Raw genomic sequence first — 19,644 nt, 5'->3', positions numbered from 1 at the left:
CCAGCTCCTCCCTGCTACTTGCTCTCCTACCCCGTCAGTCCACATTCTAAGAGTTCTTCTGTTTGGGAAAGGACACCTGCCCTCCAAACACTCTATTAAAGCTGCCAGTGCCAGGCCTCTCTGAAAGGTGTGCCCGGACCCAGTTTCCTGCTCCCATTGGTTGAACCAGTCCTAAAGAGAGGGGGATCACAAACTAGCCCCGGGAAACGTTACCCTATCCCTCAGCGCGACCTCGGACTTTGTAAGCCATACGCCAGGCTCGCTCCAGGAGTGCGCAGAAAGCGCTCAGGCTCCCCTTCCCTTGCCCAGGCTCTTCCCCTCCTCCCGCCGGGCCCCAGGAGAGGCCGCGCTCCCACCGCGCCTCCCCCCTCTGAGAAATGGCGGAGGATGCGCTCGGCGCCGAGAGCCTGGAGGCGGGGCGCCCGCCTCGTCTCCTTGTCGGATCGGGCGCACCCCTACCCAGTCCGCCGTGACTCCTCATCCCCGCCGGGTTTCCCTGCCCTCAGCCGGCGGGCGGCCGTAAAGAGCGGAGCGCAGGGACCGCGAGCGGGCGCACAGGCTGAAAAGAGTGGCTGTGCGTGCAGAGGTGCGCTCACTGGGGCTGCGGGTGGCAGGCCCGCACCCCGCGTCCAGCACCTCGCTCCTACTCGTACCGGGCCCGGCCAGCATCCCGCGCCCCGCACAGGTTTCCTCTCCGCGCCCGGCGGGATCCCCACCAGGCGCCCGCGGCCGGTACCCCGAGCCCCGCCCTTACCCCCCGCACCCCGCCCGCACCCTGGCCCCGCCCGGCCCGCCCCTGGCCCGCCCCCCTCACCGCCCCGCCCCGCCCCTGCCCACTCCTCCGGCGCAGTCCGCGCCCGCCCCGCCTCAGTCCCGCGACCCGAGCCCGGCGCGCAGCATCGTGGAGCAGCCGGAGTCCGCGCCCCGACGCTCTGCGCCCGCAGTGTCCGCCGTGTCCGCCGCGTCCCGGGCGGGCATGGGGCGGCCAGGCTGACCGCCGCACCCCGCCGCCGAGACCCCCAGCCCCAGCCAGCAGCCCTCTTGCTGCGGCCCCGGCGTGCGCGGGCCATGGCGAAGGCGACGGCGACGGCCGGCGCCGCGAGGCTGAGGTTGCTGCTGCTGCTGCCGCTGCTCGGCGAAGGTGAGTCCTGCCGGGAGCCGGTGCCCGCAGCGGCCGGGGCGAAGTTGGCGCCCGGCGCCGAGCGGCGGAGTGGACGCGCTCGGAAACGCCTTTCTCTTTGCGGCGGGCAGCGCGCTGCGCAGTTGCCGGCCGCCTGGGCTGGGTCGGGAGCGAGGTGGAGCGGTCGACCCGGCGCCTCGAGGCCCAGACTGGGCGGGTCTCCGGCCAGAACGGGACGTGAGCCGGGCCGGGCGGCCGGGGTCGGTGTGCAGGGCCCGAGCCGCAGCGGCGCGTCCCAGCCTGGTTGCGCCCCGCGCGGCGGCCGCGTCTTGGAGCGACCCGGACGGATCTTGTCGAGGTTTTCGGCGCAGGTGGGGGAGGCCCGGTGAGGTAGCCCCAGAAAGCCCGCGACTTGGCGCGGGGAGTTCTGTCTTTGCAGATTGTTGCGCCCTGGTTTCCTGTCCTCGCTCCACGTCGGTGCATTCCTCCTCCAGCTCTGATATCCTGGCCCGCCGAGGGTTGCGGAGGGGATCTGCTCTTTTGTAAAAGGTTGCTTTTCCCTCGTGCGTTTTTGCCGCCCTAGTCTTTAAAAATTCGAAAAGCCCATGGTTTCTGGGAGGCTGCCCTCGAGGGCCCGCTCTGACTGGCCCAGCGCAGCCGGCTGAGGCCCCGCCATGGCCAGAGTTCCAACAGGCAGCATTAGAGCCGCTGCCAGGCAGGGCCACCTAAGGGAACAGCCTTTGGGACGGAGAGACCGCTCTGGGCCAACCTTTACCAAGCGCTTTTGATCATCCTAGAGTGGGGCAGGGCTATGTGCCGCCAGCCAGCGTAGGGGCTGAAAGGATTAGATGTGGCCTTGCAAAGGCTGGGCACCGCCCCCGATGCCAGACTGACAGAATGAATCCTAAGGCCATAGAATCTTTGATCCCTTTGGCCATACATTTTAGTGTTCCTGGAAGAGTCCTGATTTGATCTCTTCCTTCAGTGCTTTTGTATGCACCAAGTTTCTCTCTGACAGGGAAGCCTGCCCGCCCCCACTGCTTACAAAGGACTTTCCCTCCTTGTGGCCTTTGGGAACAGAAGAGGCGGTGGTCCCCTGCCTCTAGCCCCTGGTCTTGCTGACTCTGGGTTCACAGGCCTGCCCCAAGGCTTCATTTGTGTGACTGGATCCTGGGTTCCACTGGTAGATACTGAAGCCAGAATGGGTTCCCAGCCTGCCATGGGGAGGGCAGGGGAGAAGCTCTTTCCTTGCCCTGAGGAGGAATGTAGTGGAGGGAGCCTGTTTCCGGTATTGGGACTCTGGGGTCATTGGGTTGCAGGGGGAGGACCCCTAGGAAGCTGCAGTCAGGGCAGAAGTAAACACAAACAGAATGTTCTGAAGATCTCTCGTAACTCTGAGTTGCAACTTTGTACGTGCTCTTCCACAGCCATTAGCTTAACTGGGGTGCTTGGAAAGGCTTCAAGGGCTAGACTGTGGGGCCCAGGTTGCAAGAGTCAACCTGTGGCACTTGGCATGGATGTAGTTGGCTTTTTTACACCTCTGGCCCACGCAATTTGGTGGCCAGACTCTCCAATCCAGGGCAAGTGAGCCTCCCGCCCCGCCCACCTTTCCCTTGGGATGACCAAGGTGCCATGATTGGCTGGTGCTGAGGGTGGAGAAGTGGGCCTGCAGCACCCACAGGAGACATCTGGGACCTCTGGAGAGGCACATGGGCACCCTTCACTTGAAGCAGCACTCCTGGAGCTCGTGAGCCTGGCTCTGGTTGAGCTGCACCGGATGAGCCCTGATGCTGCTCCAGGACCCACCCAGGCTGAGAGCAGCTCAGCCTCTGGGCGCCCTCTTGTGGATGCAGCATTCCGGTGACCAGGGCTATGGCTCAGGGGATGTGCTGTGTCTCTAGAGCATGAGACCTTCCCCCTGTGGCCAGACAATTCCCCAAGGCAGGAAGCTCTCTTCTGTGCTGGGAGACTGACAGGATGGGAGCAAGGAGGTGACCCAGATGAAGAGGCAGTGGCCTAAACCAGAGCACAGCGGAAGGAGCCCCACTGCTTCAGGGCTGGCCAAGAAGCGGGGGACGGGGATGCCCGGAGCAAGGCCATGGGACATAATAAACAGACCCCTGAAACTTGTTCCCCTTCCACATGTGCACAGTGTCATTGTGTGTGACCGCATATGCCTTAAGAGAAAGGTGCTGACACAGACTCCTCTCTCACATCCTGGTGTCCATGCATGGGTGCACACCCACAGGGTGTCTCTCTCTCTCTCTCTCACACACACACACTCATAATGCTCATCACTAGACATGCTCCTGCCCTTTCTCAAGGATAATGTGATCATGACACCTATGGACACACACACGCTCCCACAATGAGTGAGGCCTAACCCCACTCATACTCCACCCTCACCCAGGGAACCCAGCCCCTGTCACTCACACGTACTGGGACCTCACATATATACATAGGAACCCCTGCCCTTCACCCCCTCATACACTCAGGGACACAGCCCATTGGCCCCGGGGATCCTGGAACCAGAGTTGGGAACTTCCATCTAAGACTTGTTCTTAGGAGAGTCTCTGGCACTTTGCTGCTCAACACAGGTGCAGCCACCCTTGGGGCATGGATGAGCAGTTAAGTCCCAGCCCAGGGCTCTCCCAGCCTGACTCCCCGTGTAGCACCATTTCCTCGACTTTTGGAGTTCTTCAGCAGGCCTCACGTCTCTCGTCTTTCTGGCCTGTCTCCTTGGGTGCCATTTTGCTGAGCACCTGTGGCGTCAAGGACGGACCTGCCCTCTCTACCTGCAGACCCCTGGGACTTTCAGCCCCTGACACCAAAGAAGGAAGAACTTGCCATGACTTGGCATGCTCCCCTCCAGGATGCCAGGCCCGGCCCTCTGTAGTGTGGCCTGGGCAGGCCACTTATGTTGGACCAGCAGATGTCAGAGCAGCCATGCTGGGAAGGCTGCCTCACCTACTTCTTACTTTCTTTTGGACCCTCCCTCTTTTTGGCCAGGGACTAGTAAAAGACATGTCCTCCTTCACCAGCTGACCTGGACCCCTGCCTTCCGTCTCTTCCACCCTAGCCTGCATCCCCACTATGCCTCTCTGACCTCTGGGAGCTGCTTGCATCCCACAATGCCTCTGCCTTGGGCCCTACCAGGGCCCAGCCTACCCAAGAACACAGGGGATGGGCTAGCTGGTGGGCTCCTAAGGGTGGGGCCTGCAAACAGCAAATGAGGAAGTTTATTGAGCCCATCGCTAAATTGCCTTTATTCTGCAGAATTGCTTTAGGGATGGCTAAGTAAATCGCTGTTTCCTTGATGGTGTGAAGAAAATGGGATACATTCACCTAATGGGGAGCTAATGGCCTTTTAGCCAGGGGAAGAGAAAACTAATTAAAAATTATGGTATCTGTTAAAATGGAGCCCAGGGTGCCAGGGGGAATGGAAGGCCCGGAAGCTGCCACTTCCCCCGAGGCCTTACCCCTCTCTGTGACCTGAGGGAGGACTCCTCTGTCCTTGGTCTTAACTGGGTAAGGCTGAGGAGGAGCCACCCCAGGGAACTCACAGCCTGCTGGTCCTCTGCGGAGCACTGCCTGTCTGCCAGCTTCCTGTAACCTCCCGAAACCCTGAGGGACATGGCCTTGGTATCCCATTTCGCAGGTGAGGAAGCCGTGCCCCACATCACCTGTGGACTCCAGCCTATGGAGGAGATTTAGTGACTCCTCACCCCTAATCCTACGCCTTTTGGCAAATGCCTTCTCTGAGCCAGTGGTGGTGGCGACCAGGGATGGGGCTGAGGAGGGCTCCTGGGAAGGGAAAGAAGCCCTGAGCCTGCTCGCCCACCAGTGACTCACCTGCTCGGGGCTCCAGCAGGGAGGGAAGTGGCATGGGAGGGAAGTGTGGCACTGTGCTCGAAACAGAAGCTCATCTGGGTCGTGGCAGATTTATTTGGCTGGACCACTGCTTTAGCTGATGTCTGGGAGTCTCATGGGTCTAGAGACAGCCACCAAGCATGGCCCTGTCATAGCCGGCCCCAGGAGAGGGGTGTGTGTGCTCTTATGTGGCAGAAAGGGGTCTCTGTGAGGGTGCAGCCTCTGCACCCACCCTCTGCCTGGGGACGTAGTACCTGACCGAAGCTACTGTGCCGGGGGAGCGGGGGCGGGGGGGGGGGGTTGCGGGGCTTCAGGAGGTATGGGTACAAGTATGTTTCCATATCCAGGACGGGGCCCTCCTCCCCAGGGCTCCAGGGCACACTGGGAGGAGAAAGTGCCCAACCAGTACCCAGGAAAAGCACAGAGTTGGAGAGGCACTCCCCCACTCCCATAGTAGTGCTTCCTTCTGTCCTGTGGAAGTGGCTGCATTTCTGCTGCGGAACCATTTCCCCCTTCCTGTGGGTATGGGGGGTGGGGGGGGGGGACATTTCCTATGTGAGGGCCCTGCTCTGGCTCCTGACCTTGGCAGCACTCAGCTCAGGTCCCCCATGTCCTCTTCCTCCTCCTCATGTCCTCCTCCTCCTCCTCATGTCCTCCTCCTCCTGTGGCCCTCCTCTTCCCTGTGTCTTCTTCCTCCCTGTATCTTCCTCCTCCCCATGTCCTTCTCTCCATGCCCTCCTCCCCGTGTCCTCCTCCTCCCATGTTCTTCCCTGTGTCCTCCTCCTCTTCATGTCCTTCTCTCCACATCCTCCTCCTCCCCACATCTTCCTCCCCATGGCCTGCTCCCCATGGCCTCCTCTTCCCCATATCCTTTTCTCCATGCCTTCCTCCTCCCCCCGTGTCTTCCTTCTCCTTCCTATAGACTCCTCCTCCTCCCCATGTCCTCCTCCTCCTCATGTCCTCCTCCTCCTTCTCACGTCCTCCTTCTTCCTGTGTCCTTCTCCTCCCCACATGCTCCTCCCCATGCCCTCTTCCTCCCTGTGTCCTCCTTCTTCTGTGTCGTCCTCCCATCCATATCCTCTCCATGCCCTCCTCCTCCCTGTGTCTTCCTCCTCCTCCCCGTGTTCTCCTCCTCCCCACATGCTCCTCCCTGTGTCCTCCTCCTCCATGTCCTTTTCTCCATGCCTTCCTCCTCCCAGTGTCTTCCTCCTCCTTCCTATATACTCTTTCCTTTGTCCTCCTCCTCTCCACATCCTCCTCCCCATGTCCTCCTCCTCCTTCCTATAGACTCCTCCTCCTCCCAGTGTCCTCATCCTCCTTCCTATAGACTCCTCCTCCTCCCAGTGTCCTCATCCTCCTCCCCATGTCCTCCTCCTCCTTCTCACATCCTCCTTCTTCCCGTGTCCTCCTCCTCTTTGCTGTGTCCTCATCCTCCTCCCCATATCCTCCTCCTCCCCATATCCTCCTCCTCCTTTGTGTACCCTCCTCCCATGTCCTCCTCCTCCTTCCTGACTCCTCATGCTCCTCCCCATAACCTCCTCCTCCTCCTGCTGTCCTCTTTTTCCCCAGTGTCCTTCTCTCCATGTCTTCCTCCTCCCCATATCTTCCTCTTCCTCCCAGTGCCCTTCTCTCCATGTCTTCCTCCTCCTCCCCATGTCCTCCTTCTCCTGCCTGTGTTTTCCTCTTCCCCATTCCCTCTCCTTCCTCCTGGTGTCATCTTCTGCCTCATTTCTGCAGTTTCTCCGAGTGAGTGGTTTAATAGTGATAGTAATAGTGATCTACAGACACTCCCTGAGGGACCGCCTGCTGCCTAGAGAGCTTCTCCAGGGCTGGGGATGCCCCTGGGGAGACAACAGAAGGGCTCTTTGACCTCAGAGCTGTCACTGTGCAGGGAGGGACAGGCAGTAAAGGAAGCACTAAGCTGTCACTTACCCCAAAAGCATGTGTGTGATTTCAGAGGTGCTCAGCAGGAGCACCCTGCCCCCTGAAGGGCAGGGGAGGGGAGGGCACTGGGCTGCCAGGCAGGCAAGTGACCCTCCCAGCTATGGGCTGCAGTGTGGTTATGACAGCAGGGGATCATGCATCCCTGCTGGGCTCCCTCCTCCTCCCTGCTCCCTCTCCTCAGCTTCCCATAGGTCTCTGAGGCCTTTCTTCCGTGCTCTGTGGGTCGGGGTGCTTCAGCCCCTAGAAGGTTGTGGGGTCAGTATGACTCAGAGAGGCCACACCCAGCATGGCCCTCTGGTGGCCTGGGGAGGGCGCTCCTGAGAGGCTTGAAGGGGTGGAAATGCCCAGGCCTCCCAGAGCCCACCTGACTTTCCCTTCCCAGCCCCAGAGTGGCAGTCCAGGCCTGGTATTTGAGGGTTTAAGGGAGACTGTGACTTCTGAGGCAGGGCTCCACCTCACCTCAGAAGACCTTAGAAGACCCCTCTTTGGGCCAACACTCCAAGACCCTTGGGAGCCCTGTAGACTGGGCCCTCCTGCCCTCCCTCCCCTCCTGATCCTCCTACCATCCACCTTTCCTGAGCTCTGGGACCAGATGAGGGCCTGGGCTCCCATCAAGCTCAGACTTCACAGCTGTGCGGTTGTAGGGGCCCCTGGGACCTCCCTTTGTCCCTGAGGCTGGAGGCTGTGAAGCCGGTGCACCCCTGCACTGTCCCCTCTGAGACTCTGGGCCAGGAGGGGGTGGGACAAGAGGAGGCAGCAGTGTGCCATTGTTTCCTCAGCTGGAGCTGATGCCCCTAGAAAATGCGGTTGTGGGGGTAGGTGACACTAACAGGACCTTGAGGGAGACAGTTTAGGCACCACCTGGGCCCCCAAGGAGAGCAGGTGGCCAGCCGCGAGCAAACACCTCTGTTTGCCTTTGCCTTATGAGTGGCTCCACAAAGTACAGCAGCCCAGGTACCGCTGCGGAGAGGTCACCTGTGCACTTGAACAGGTGTGTGCCCACCTGGTGGGCTGGCTAGTGCAAGTTGTCCATGACAATATCAAAGCCGGGGGGAGGGCAAGGCTAGAGTTCTGTGTTGGGCAGGGCTCAGTTCTGGGCCCAACTCAGGGAAGGTGCCTGTGCCCCCGTAGGCCTGGGTCCTAGGGCCCCAGCCCTCTTCCCAAGTTCAGGCGCTGGCGGCTGTACCTCATGGCCATCTTGGGCCTTTGCTCCTATGTGACATGGGGTGCTGATGTCTGTGATCTGCAGGGCCCAGGGCTCCAGAAGTGCTTAGAGAGCAGTATGGCCTGGGGGGCTGGGGTGGGGGAGGGGGAAGGGACCGCAGGGGTGTCGAAGTTCTGAGCCCTGCCCCAAGCACCAGCCGGATTGGAGAAAGGGTTCTGCTGCTAAAAATAAATTAGAAGGCCCCTGGCAAGCTAGTAGCCACCAAAGCTGGTTCCAGTGTCCCATAGGTGGCTGTGTGATCACCAGAAAATTGCAGTGATTCTTAGCCTTCCAGAAGGGGGAAAAGAAAAAATGTGATTAATGGCCCCAAATCATTAATGACCTACAAAATGCTGGGGGAAATGTGCACTCTGTGTGCCAGGACCTGGGGGTGGGGTGTGTGAGGGTGTTGACCTGGACGTGTGCAGAGTGATGGGGCCATCCAAGAGTCTAGAGAGTTTGTTCCCTCAATTTCTCTTGCTGGTGAAACCAGCAAAGACACAGAAACAGTGAAATGGTTCAAGACAGAAGCTGGGGCTGCTCCTGGGTGGGTGCGGGTTTCTCCTTGCCTGCTCCCCCATCCTGCCCTCCCAACACTGGCTGTGGGGCATCTTCTGCATTCTGTCCTTTCCGGGGAGGAGAAAGGGTGGAGTTGGGGAGCAGGGCACCATTCCAGCAGCCACTTAGTGGGGTAGCCACCCTCCATCTCCTCACTTCTGGAGGCAGGGTTAACATGCACTTAGCCCTATGCAGATGGGTGTTGCCACCAGAGGGATGACCCACGTCAGGTAGGCAACCTGCAGGGTGGTCTTTGCAGGAGATTCATCCAGCAGGACCACAGACATGACTCCACAGAGCCTTGAAGGCTCTTGAGTGAGAACCCACTCAAAGATTCTCTGCTTCCAAGCCTCCCACCGACTCCTATCTTTGAGGGCAGGTGAGACTGTACTTGGTAAGAGAAAGCCCCACAGCCTCAGTGATTCAACACAGCCAGTTTGTCTCCTACTAATGGTCCCTCCTGCTAGCCCCTCCATGCCCAGCTGTGTGCTCAAGGAAGGGCACAGAGCCAGGCCTGGAGGGACCCGCAGCGCTCTGCCCATGTTCCACAGGCTAGAACCCCATCACGTGGCCCTTCTCTCTACAAGAGAGGCCCAGAGTACAAAGGAGGGCATGGCGGGTGGGAGGGCACACACCGGAGCACCTGCCTACACTCTCGGGGACCCCTGCTCCCGACACGGCACCCCTGCGCACGGACTCTTCCATGGCAGTTCTCCTGGTCAGCACAGCCAGGGCCTGTGTCCTGCCCAGCATCTGCCTGAGGGAAGGGTAGCAAATAATTATAATTTGCTTCTTTTTGGTGAGGTAAAATTCACATAACATGAAATCAACCATTTTAAGTGAACAATTCAGTGGCATTCAGTACGTTCACAATGTTGCATAGGTATCACATCTATGTAGTTCCTAAACGGTCTCATCGAGGCAGAAGGAGACCCCAAACGCATTTAGGCACTGCCGTGTATCCCTGCAGCCCCCAGCCCATGGTAACCACTGCTCCGCCTTCTGTCCCTATGGGTTTGTCCACTTCGGATATTTCACATAAATGGAACTTTGTATCCGGCATCTTTCTCTGAGCATGATGTTTTCAAAGTGCACCCACATTGTAGCATGTATCAGTGCTTCATTTCTTTGTAAGGGTAATATTTCCTTGGATTGTAAATATTATGTTTATTTATCTGTTCATTTCCACCTTTTAGCTATTGTGAATAATGCTGCTGTGAATATTCACGTACAAATACCTGTTTGAGTCCCTGGTTTCACTTCTCTTAGGTGTGTCCCTAGGAGTGGAATTGCTGGGCCATATGGTAATTCTGTTTTATTTATTGAGGAATTGCCAAATTGTTTTCCATGGCAGCTACATCATTTTGCATGCCCACCAGAAGCGTGGGAGAGTTCCAATTTCACCACATCTTCAACACTTGTTATTTTTTGGATTGTTTTGTTTTGTTTTGTGTTAATTATAGCCAGCATACTGGGTACGATGTGGTATCTCATTGTAGTTTTGATTTGCATTTTTCTAATGATTAGCAATGTTGAACATCCTTTCACGTGCTCATTAGCCATTTGTATCTTCTTTGAAGAAATCTCTAATCAGGTCCTTTGCCCATGTTTTAATTGGGTGGGGTGTCTTTTTGTTGTTGGGTTTACCTTGCTTCATCAAATCTCCACCAAGTTTTGCTAAGAAGCTGTTTTGTGTCATTGCATTTCATCGTGTCAGTGGCATTTCTGTTGGTATCTGAGCCCCAGATCCCTTTTGAGGAGGATGTGGGTTCATCTGATGTTCAAGGTGGGAGGCTGAGTCACCATAACCCCACTGGGACCCTGAGGACGTTCTCAGAAATCCTGGACCTTGAGGCCACTTTAGGCTCGAATGCCCCAGAGGCAATGGAGTCACAACTTGTGTGTGTGACGCCCACGCCCAGAAATCACCTTGTGGAGGACCAGGGAAAGGAGTGGTGCCAGGAATCAGCAGCCCACCCAGCCCACCTGACAAGCCAGGACTCAGCAGCAGGGGAACCCAGGGCTGCCCTGTCTTGCTAAACCTCAATCCTGACTCTAAAAATAACCAGGCAGATCCGGTGTAAGTTGATTACCGTAATTGTAGCTCTGTGATGTCATGCTGCCAGTCCCTTGAAGCCATTTTCCTGGGACAGCAGTGTGTACCGAGGCATTGCTCAGCCTTGCAGGAGGGCTGGGCAGTGGCATGGGCATCACAAGGCCTTGACTGAAGAGTGGCTGGAAGGCTTTGTGGGCCCCAGGCAGATCTGATTCCAGACTGGGGAACCAGGAATGCAGAGAGAGAACAGAGGAGAACTGGCTTCAGTCAGCAGGTGCTGTATGCCTGGTCTGTCCCAGCCGTGCTTCCAAAGAGGAGTTCCTGTCCCAGTTCACAGCTGGGAACAGACCCAGAGAGGCAATTGCCAAGCCGGTCACACAGCAAGGCAGTGAAGGAGCGTGGGCTTGGGCCCGGCTCTGCCCTTGTCTTTCTGCTTCCTTGTGCTGCACTAAAATCTCTCCTTTGGATCTAGGCCCATGTCTTTTTGCCTTACCGTTGGTGGCCTAGGGAGATACCTGTGATCCTAATCCTATTCCATCCCATATCCCACTCCCCTCCCAGAGGCCACCTAGGTCAAAGCCCATCCCAATTTCTAATATGCCCACCATCCTGCCTCCTGGTCCCGGGTCAGGAAGTTCATGCAGTGAATGCTTCTGCACCAACATCACATAGACTCATAGGAGAATCAGAATTTAAAGGAGCCTTAGCATCGGATGCAACCTTATCATTTTATAGATGGGGAAACTGAGGCCCAGAGGGAGCCATGAGTTGTCACACATGTGAGAAGCATCAACTGAGGACTTGCCTGCCATGACCCCATCTCCATACAGCTTCCCCAGCCCTGCAGTTAGGCTCCTTTTTACTCTTGAAGTTGAGGCCTTAGAGGTCTGGTGCTCCAGTAGGCTTGATAACAACAGCCAAATGCAGGTGCATGTGCCCCAGCCCTAGGCTTGTCTGGCCCCAGGTCCATGCTGTGCTGGAACCTGCCTCTCTCAGAGGCTTACCCTCCCAGCAGAGCAGACCCTTAGGCCTGTTTTGAAACCCCACATCCCCAGAGAGAACCCAGCTTTTCCATCGTGGTGGCCCTGCCTCAGGGTCCTGCCTGCTGCTCATTCTGACTGCACCTGCCCTTGCTTACAGCAGGAGTAGGGAGAGGAGGGGTCAGCCCAAAGCCACAGGGAGGGACTGAGGGGGGCTACCAGTGGGAGCACTGTGACATCCCAAGCCTGCCCCACATAGGAGGGAGTGCGTGCTGGGGGCAGGAGGGCAAACCTGTTCGCTCAGCCCTTGAGGAAAGGGGCTTCCTTTGAGAGGTCCCTTGGTGTTCCTCTCAGACCTAACAAAGAAGCACGTCCAGACCACAGGATGGCCTTCCGGCCCCCCACTCAGCTGCAGCAGTCCCAGTAGGCCCTGCTCTGACCGACAGGCTGCTGCTGGCTCAGGGAGGTGCCTTTGTCCCAGCCACCCTGTGTAAGTGCTACCTTCCTAGGAGCTGCCCTGACCCCTCCCCTCAGGAGGTACAAGTCATGGATCACTGGCCACTTGCAGAAGCCAGACTTTGCTGGTTCCACCTTTTCAAGTATTTGGTGATAATAGGACCCAATGGGGATGGAGGGCAAGACCCTGTAAGAGTCATTTCTGGTCCAGCAGAGATAGACATGTCAGGCCCCTGGCATCGGTGGGCCCCTGCCACGTCCTGCCTGTGCATTCAGCAACCATCGCTGTGTCTGTCCCTGTCAGGCAGATAACTGCCTGAGCAGACTCCCACCCAGTCACACTTTCCTGGGCCTTCATCCCATTTCATTGAAATGTTAACAAATTTATACCAGGAAACCTCTAGGGGCACCTGCTTTTTAGAAGAGGTAAGGGAGGCATGGATCGTTATTTATGATGGCATCATCGGTCTGGGCTGTAAGCGGGTGGGTAGGTGGTGCAGGGTCCCAGATCTCAGCGCCCTGGCTTCTCTGCGCGTGTGTGCATGGCCGTCACTGAGCAAAAGAGCTTGGTGGCCATGCATACCACCCTACACAGGACCCTAGCTTCAGTCCTGGCTCACTGTCTGCGTGGCCTTGGGCAAGGTACTTAGCCTCTCTCTGCCTCAGTTTCCTCCTCTGCAAAGACAGGGATCATAATCATCCTGCTTCTGGCAGTTGTGTTAATTCAGTGGGACAATGCATGTGAAATACCTCAGAACAGAGATTCTCACAAGGAGTGCACTATAGAAGTCTTGCTGGTTAATGTTGCACAAGAAGAGTGCTGCATGGGGCTGGGGGTGGGGGGGGGGGGGGTGGACAAAAATGGACAGGACCATCTCTGTTCAGGGATCTCAAGATAGGTGGGATAACAGGTTTGTTTAAGTCTGAGTCACAGTGCCCTGCTGGGTACATGAGGGACAGCTCCCCAGGCCGAGGCACCAGGGTCAAAGCCAGTAATGTCCTTGCCAGTCACCCCCAGGCCAGAGCTAGCACCCCCGAAGTCAGTTGGGACCTTGCAGCATGAGAGTCCTGGAGCCAAGTGGGCCTGGTGACCCCCACACAGTCATCAGCAGGCCACTTGGGTGGCCAGTCTTGTTCCAGCCAGGCCTTGCCCTGGGTAAGAAATTAATTGTAACCTAATTGGCAGTTTCCTTTGCATAGAAGCCGGAAGGAGCTGCCAGTGAGGCTGGTGATTAACTCAGCAGCAGCTGGGAAATCACATTTGGGCAGGAGCGTCCATCATCTCAGTGAGGCCACTGCAGCTGGCCTTGATGGGTGTGGAAGTGTGGGCGGTGGCTGCGGGTGCATGTAGGGTGCAGCCTGGGGCCCGGGCCCCTCGGAGCAGAAGGCTGGGGCCTGTGTGCAGAGAGTGAGCCTGGACCACTGGCTCCCATGCTGCCTGGGCTGTAGACCTCAGTCATTGACCTCACTTTCCCAAACCTCAACCTCAACCATGCAGAGACCCCTTCCCCACTCTTGGCAGAGGGCTACATGGATGACGTGGGTCGTGTCAGGAGACCTGGGCCCCGATGGCACTTCCGTGAGTGTGAGAGGTGAAACCCAGCTTCTGTTTCCCATCATTGAATGGGGGTGGGTGGGTGGCCGAGTGATGTCCCTAGACTATAGCAAGAGCTTAGGCGAGGGGTGCGAGGAAGAGCTTTTCACAAAGGTAGACAGGTGTGCCTGTGTGTGCAGAGTGGTATCTCTGAGGCAAGGGCTGGCCCCCAGCTCTCTCTTCCTCCATCCAGCTGCTCTCCCAGGATGCTGGCCACCTTTCCCAGCCAGGGCCCAAGAGGACAGGTATGTAGGGAGAACACCACACCCCACGTTGGGTCTCCTGCCCTTCTCTACCGTGAACCACACGGTGAGGGCTTAGGCTGCAGGGATGATGTGGACCTCGAGAGCTGAGCTGGTGCGAAGTCCCTGGCCAGACAGGCAGGCAGGAGCCCTGGGCATTGTGCTAGACAGAACCTTTGGGAACATCGAGAGCCCCAGAGCGCATTATTGAAAGCTCAGGCATCCACTGTGTGTGCCAGGATCCCCATTCGTTCCTCCCTGTGTGCCAGGCCTACCCAGCTTGCCCTTGCTGTGTGCCCAGGCACCCCCAGGAAGGCCACTCAGCCTTGTGGCCATAGTGGCATAGGCTGCCTCCTGAGGGCTGCTGGCAGCATTTTGGGAAGAAGGAATGGAAGACTGAACCTGAAGTTGCACTGCTGTGATGTGACTAATGCCCTCATTGGGCACCAGGGAAGTAGCTAGCCCTCCTTCAGTTCCTTCTTAAAAATAATTAAGATGATAAATTGTAGGGGTGCCTGGGTGTCTGTCAGTTAGGCATCCAACTTTGGCTCAGGTCATGATCTCGCAGTTCGTGGGTTCAAGCCCCACGTTGGGCTCTGTGTTGACAGCTCAGAGCCCAGAGCCTGCTTCGGATTCTCCCTCTCTCTCTCTCTCTCTCTCAAAAATAAATATTGAAAAAAAAATTTTTTTAAGATGGTAAATTTTATGTGTATTCTACCATGATTAATTTTAAAAACTGGGATTCCCTTTGTGTGCCTCCCCAGATTTGTTCTTTATAAATTTGATTTGCAATTTGATCCGTACTTTTTTCCTAAAAGCTGAATGACCTCACAATCCCTTGTAAAAGCAGGGCCTCCAGCTGAGACAAAGCACAGTGATTGGAGGGTGACCCTGCCTGTGCACGCACACTTGTGTGCATGTGTGTATGTGAGTGAGCACACACATCCTGGCCAACACCTACAGTTGGCAGTGCTCCTCAGTCACCAGTAAGTCATTTGCTGAGCTGGGATCAGAGGTTTTGTTCTCAGCCTGGTGGCTGTTGGCTCAGCACCCACCACCGGCCTCACCAAGATGGCCAGTGCACCAGAGGGCCCTCCACATCCCTCGTGTGTCTTGTGCACATGACTCTCTCTGGCTCATCCTGCTGCTGACTGTCCCCCTGTGGCTCCCAGGGCCCATCAGACCACACCAGAGTATCCTAGCCCCACCTCCTCTCCCATCCCAAATTTGGACTATTTCCCAAAAACACCCAGCATCCCCTCCCCCATGAAACCATGTGTTTATCGGTTTGTTCCTTCCTTGTTGTGTTCATTGGTTCACTCATTAGTCTGTTCTTTCAGCTCAGATGTGGTGAGTTGGCTGATGCGACTGGAAGGTGGGTGCCCAGGAGAGTGGGGAGGAGGTGAGTTGGGACCTCACCCCTGGTGAGGAGCTGTGTTCTATTCTGCAAGCAGTGGACAGTTAATACAGGGCGTCAGGCGGAGGGTGACATGAGCCGACTCACCCTGGTTGCTCTGTACAAGTGGCCTGTGGGGTCAAGGAAAGCCACTTGAGCATTGTGGCAGTGTCATCCAGGTGAGGGAGGTGTGGGAGCATGCGACTTCGATTGGGGATGGCAGAGGGCGGTCTATGGGCTGGTGGAAAGGGTGGAAGTCAGACAGGCTCCAGGTGAGCCTGAGGTGTGTGTTCTGAGCAGTGAGGTAGGAGGTGCCCTGGCTGGGGTGGAAAGATGGCAGCAGGCTGGTGGGTGGGGGTGAGGGGGGGGCGGTCTGGGTCCTCCTCTAAGTGGACTGAGATGTGAGAGGGGCTGGAGCAAGATGGCGGAGATTCGCACCTGGCACCGAGGAGGAGGTCAGTCAGGGCGTGTGAACGTGGCAGTTGTCAGCACAAGACTCATGAACCTGGCCACAAATGCTGTGGGACTGACTGCCACTTGCTAGCAGAGAACAGGGAGAGAGAACGAGGAGCTTCCGACACCCAGAGGGGCGGCGAGGGGGAGGAAACCAGCGCGGGAGGTTGGCCACCTGGCTTATTGTAGTGCAACTGGAGAGAACACCAGATAGGAGCCAGAGAGAAGAGGGAATACTAAGAAGTGACAAGTAGAACGAGGATAGAGTTCTCAGCAGTAGCAACAAAAGCAAAAGCAAAAAAAAAAAGTCCTCCGAAGGACTGAGAGAAAGTAACTGTCCTACAGAATCCTCTAACACAGCAGAAGTACCTTCCATGAATGAGGCAGAAGGTTTAAAAAAAAAAAAAAAAAAGTTTTTTTTAAGGCAAGAGAAACCCAAGACCCAGGTTCATGTTCGAAGTGAGTGGGATGAAGTGGAAGGTGGGGACCGGGGAGGGGCAGGAACATTGCGAAGCGTCCAGTAAGGTTGGCCTTGGGCTCGGGGTGGTGGTGGGGGGGGGGGGGTATATTTATTTGCAGTGTAAATGTTCTGTATGACGTATTTGTGTATATCAAATATACAATTAGAATAAAGAGAGAATGTGAATGTGATAGAGGAGGGGCTGTGGTGTGGACAGGCCACATCCTGAGAGGGTGACAGTGCCAAGCATGGGTCTTGGGGGCTAGAGAGACCCCCTCCAGGGACAGCTGGCCTGCAGGGGAGGGGCTGCCCCTGGGGAGAAGTCAGTGATGTCTGTTTCCCATTCCCAGCAAAGATGATGGCATTAGGAAATCGTCTGTTAAGGAGATTCTGCTGGGTTATAATAAAACTGTCATCTGCACGATCTGGCGCTCATCAAGGGCAGGAGCCAGGGCTGTGTAGAGAGTGGATTCTGCAGGAAGGGCCTGCCCTGCACACAGTGCTAACCCTGCCCAGGTCTTGGATCAAACCGTTTCACTCTTTTTTTCTTTCTTAGGAGCCCTGAGTTCCAACTTTCATGTTGCAGTGCAGCACATTTTTAGTTGTTGGGGGCTCTCTGCACTTCTCTGGCAGGGTGAGCGTGTGCCACGGGGAGTGTGAGTCACCGGTGCTCATAGCAGCCGGGAGGACAGGCCCCGAGATGGGGTGAGAGACCAAGGGCACCCGGCCAGGAAGTGCCTGCCCAGATACGGACTGGCATGGTCAGAGGGCGGCACAACCACCACAGAGGGTGGCACCGAAATCCGAGGCACCTCGGGTGAGCTGTGTGTGGCCGTGATGGCCAGGGCTGGCCAGGACCATGGAGAGCTGGCGAAGGTGAGCCCACAGTCAGGACCGGGCTATACTACACTACCCTAAGTGAGCCACAGGACGTGTGCGTGAATATGTAACCGTGTGTGTGTGAGAGAATGAGTGTGTGCGTGAGAGATGTGTGTATGAGTGCGGGCTCACCGAGGATTCAGCACTCACACAGCAGTTGAAACAGGAGAGGTGAACATAACTTATTAATCTGTGTTGACAGGACACCAGTGGGTATAGGAGAGCTCTGTGGGCTACCTCAGGCTGAGGGCACCCAGGGAAGGACCCTGCTCCCCGGCCGGGGGTCAGAGCCTGCTGGCGGAGCTGGACAGCAGCCCACTGCTCATGGGGAAGTTGGCTGAGTTGCTTGGGCCGGGACTGGCCTGCAGCTTCGAGCTGGCTGGAGACAATCCTCCAAGGCACAGGGGAGCCAAGGCTGTGGACGGGTGGGAGCCAGTCCCTTTCAGGGCCAGGCAGGGTGGGAGCCAATGGGGTCTCTTTGAACATGAGCAGTGACTTCAGCCTTGGGTGGGTGTGCCATGAGCAATGTGGGAGGGACCCACCTGTGCTGTGTGAGGGAAGGTCAGCTCCTCACCCCTCAGTGTGGTGCCATGGAACAGAGGCAGCCTGAGCAACCAGACCCACTGTGCAAGGAGGTGCCACCAGAGGGTGATGCTGGCCGACTCTGTCCAGACAGAAATGTTAGACTAGGTGCGGGGGACGATTCTGACACCCTGTGGCATTCACAGGTGAGAGGGATGGGTACGGAAGGCTTTGCAAGTTCTGTGTCGACCTATCCAAAGTGCCAGGTTTGGTCCTCACTGGAGGCCACTCTGAGCCCATAGGCCAGACAGCCCTTCCTGGCAGAAAGTTGCCAGCAGTGAGCCTCTTGGTGGGCTCAGCGTCTGCCTTTATCCTGACTCCCGCTGCCACTTTGTTAGCCCTTGTACCAAATCCCGAGTCTCAGAACCTCCAGCCGAGTGACCTTGGTAAGGCTTCCTACCTCCCAGCTTCGGTGTTCCGAACTGTGAAATGGGGTAGTAAAGCGATCTGCACACAGTGGCTGTGAATCTGAAGTTAGCAGCTTTGTGTAATACATGCCTGTGCAGAGGTGAGGCCTGGCTGCAACCTGCACTGGCTGCTCCTCTCCCCAGCATGCCCTGCTCTGATTCACAGTTGGAGAAACTGAGGCTGCAGAGGCTGCACAGCCCTGTGGAAGTAGACACCAGTGGCCCGTCTCAGGCTCTCCTCATTCACCTGCCAGGATTGGCTACATCATTTGTGGGGCCCCGCGTAGAATGAAGGTGGGGACCCCTCGTTCTAGAATTGTGAAGAATTTCAAAACCGTGACAACAGAGCATTAAACCAAGTGTGGGGCCCTTTGGGACTGCCTAGGCTATACCCCCCTGAGGCCGGCCCTGCACCCACCTCCTCAGTTCCCTGCCTTGGACCATGTGTTTTTCCATCTAGAAGTGTCTGTGACACTGAGGAGCATTAAGGGAGCCATGCCCTGCGTCAGAGACCACCTGGGAGGTATTTTAAGTGCATTTAAGTCTGTTTCTGCTTACAATCATCGCCCAACCCACAAATCCCTTCTGGCAGCAATAGATTGGGCCCCACACGGATCCCGTAGGGCTGAGCTCTCTGAGATGAGAGCAGGCAGGGCCCATTTTCTCCCGCACATGTGGACTGTGTGGCAGTGACCAGCCTGGAGGAGGGGTGGGAGAGGGCTCTGGGAGCTCGGGCTGTGCTGCCTCCCAGCCCCTGTACCACTGGAAGTATGTGCAGTCAGGGAGGCCCCCTCCCCCCACCGCCCAGAGGGTTCTGGAGCTGCTCCCACGTACCTGCGAGGTGGGGTGCTCTGGGTAGAGTACCTCCCCCAGCAAGACCTGACAAGACCTTCTGCAGCCTCAGGGGTTACCACCCCCAAGAGGCCCCTCCCCACAGTGACTCCAAGAACAGCCAGGTTCTCCTGGCTTCTACCCTGCTGACCAGGGCCAGGAGTGTGGGTGCTGAGAGAATGTCCAGCAGCTGCTGTATTGAGTCTCATGACATAAGCTCAGTTGACATGCAGCGGCCCCTCACTGGTACTCTGGAGGCCAGAACGCACACCCCACCTCTCCAGGGAGGGGTCGGGCACCCTAAGGAAAGCTGGTGGCCTGATGGGCTCTGGAAGACACAGGCTGCCCTGGTCTGTGTCTACAGCCGATCCTGTAGACCCAGCAGTGTTCCCTGGGGGGAGCCCTCGGCGCTCAGGCCCAAGGGCAGCATCTCAGAGCGTTAGCGGTTAGCATGTGCTCTTCTGCCACGGCATTGAGGAGGTCGGCAGCGCTCATCTGGGCTGAGCCCCCTCTTTACCTGGTGTTGGTGTCACAAGCCCAGACTGCTCCTGGCCACCACCCTGTGAGGCCCCTGGGAGTTACAGTCTCCTCTCCTTTCTGTGCCCGGAAGTG

General features: G+C 57.2%; 1 protein-coding gene across 1 annotated transcript in view; it reads left to right on the top strand.

The window, feature by feature from the left end:
• Positions 1-885: 885 nt before the first annotated feature.
• RET (ret proto-oncogene) overlaps positions 886-19,644 on the top strand; it is a 50,740-nt gene continuing 31,981 nt past the window's right edge. Inside the window, exon 1 of the mRNA XM_058697115.1 lies at positions 886-1,141. Within this exon, the coding sequence (XP_058553098.1) occupies positions 1,069-1,141 (73 nt within the window). The 5' untranslated portion in view covers positions 886-1,068. The remainder of the gene's footprint in view (positions 1,142-19,644) is intronic.

Source organism: Neofelis nebulosa, chromosome 13 (assembly GCF_028018385.1).
Source record: "Neofelis nebulosa isolate mNeoNeb1 chromosome 13, mNeoNeb1.pri, whole genome shotgun sequence".
Classification (NCBI taxonomy): Eukaryota; Metazoa; Chordata; class Mammalia; order Carnivora; family Felidae; genus Neofelis; species Neofelis nebulosa.
This window is presented reverse-complemented; position numbering and strand designations above follow the sequence as displayed.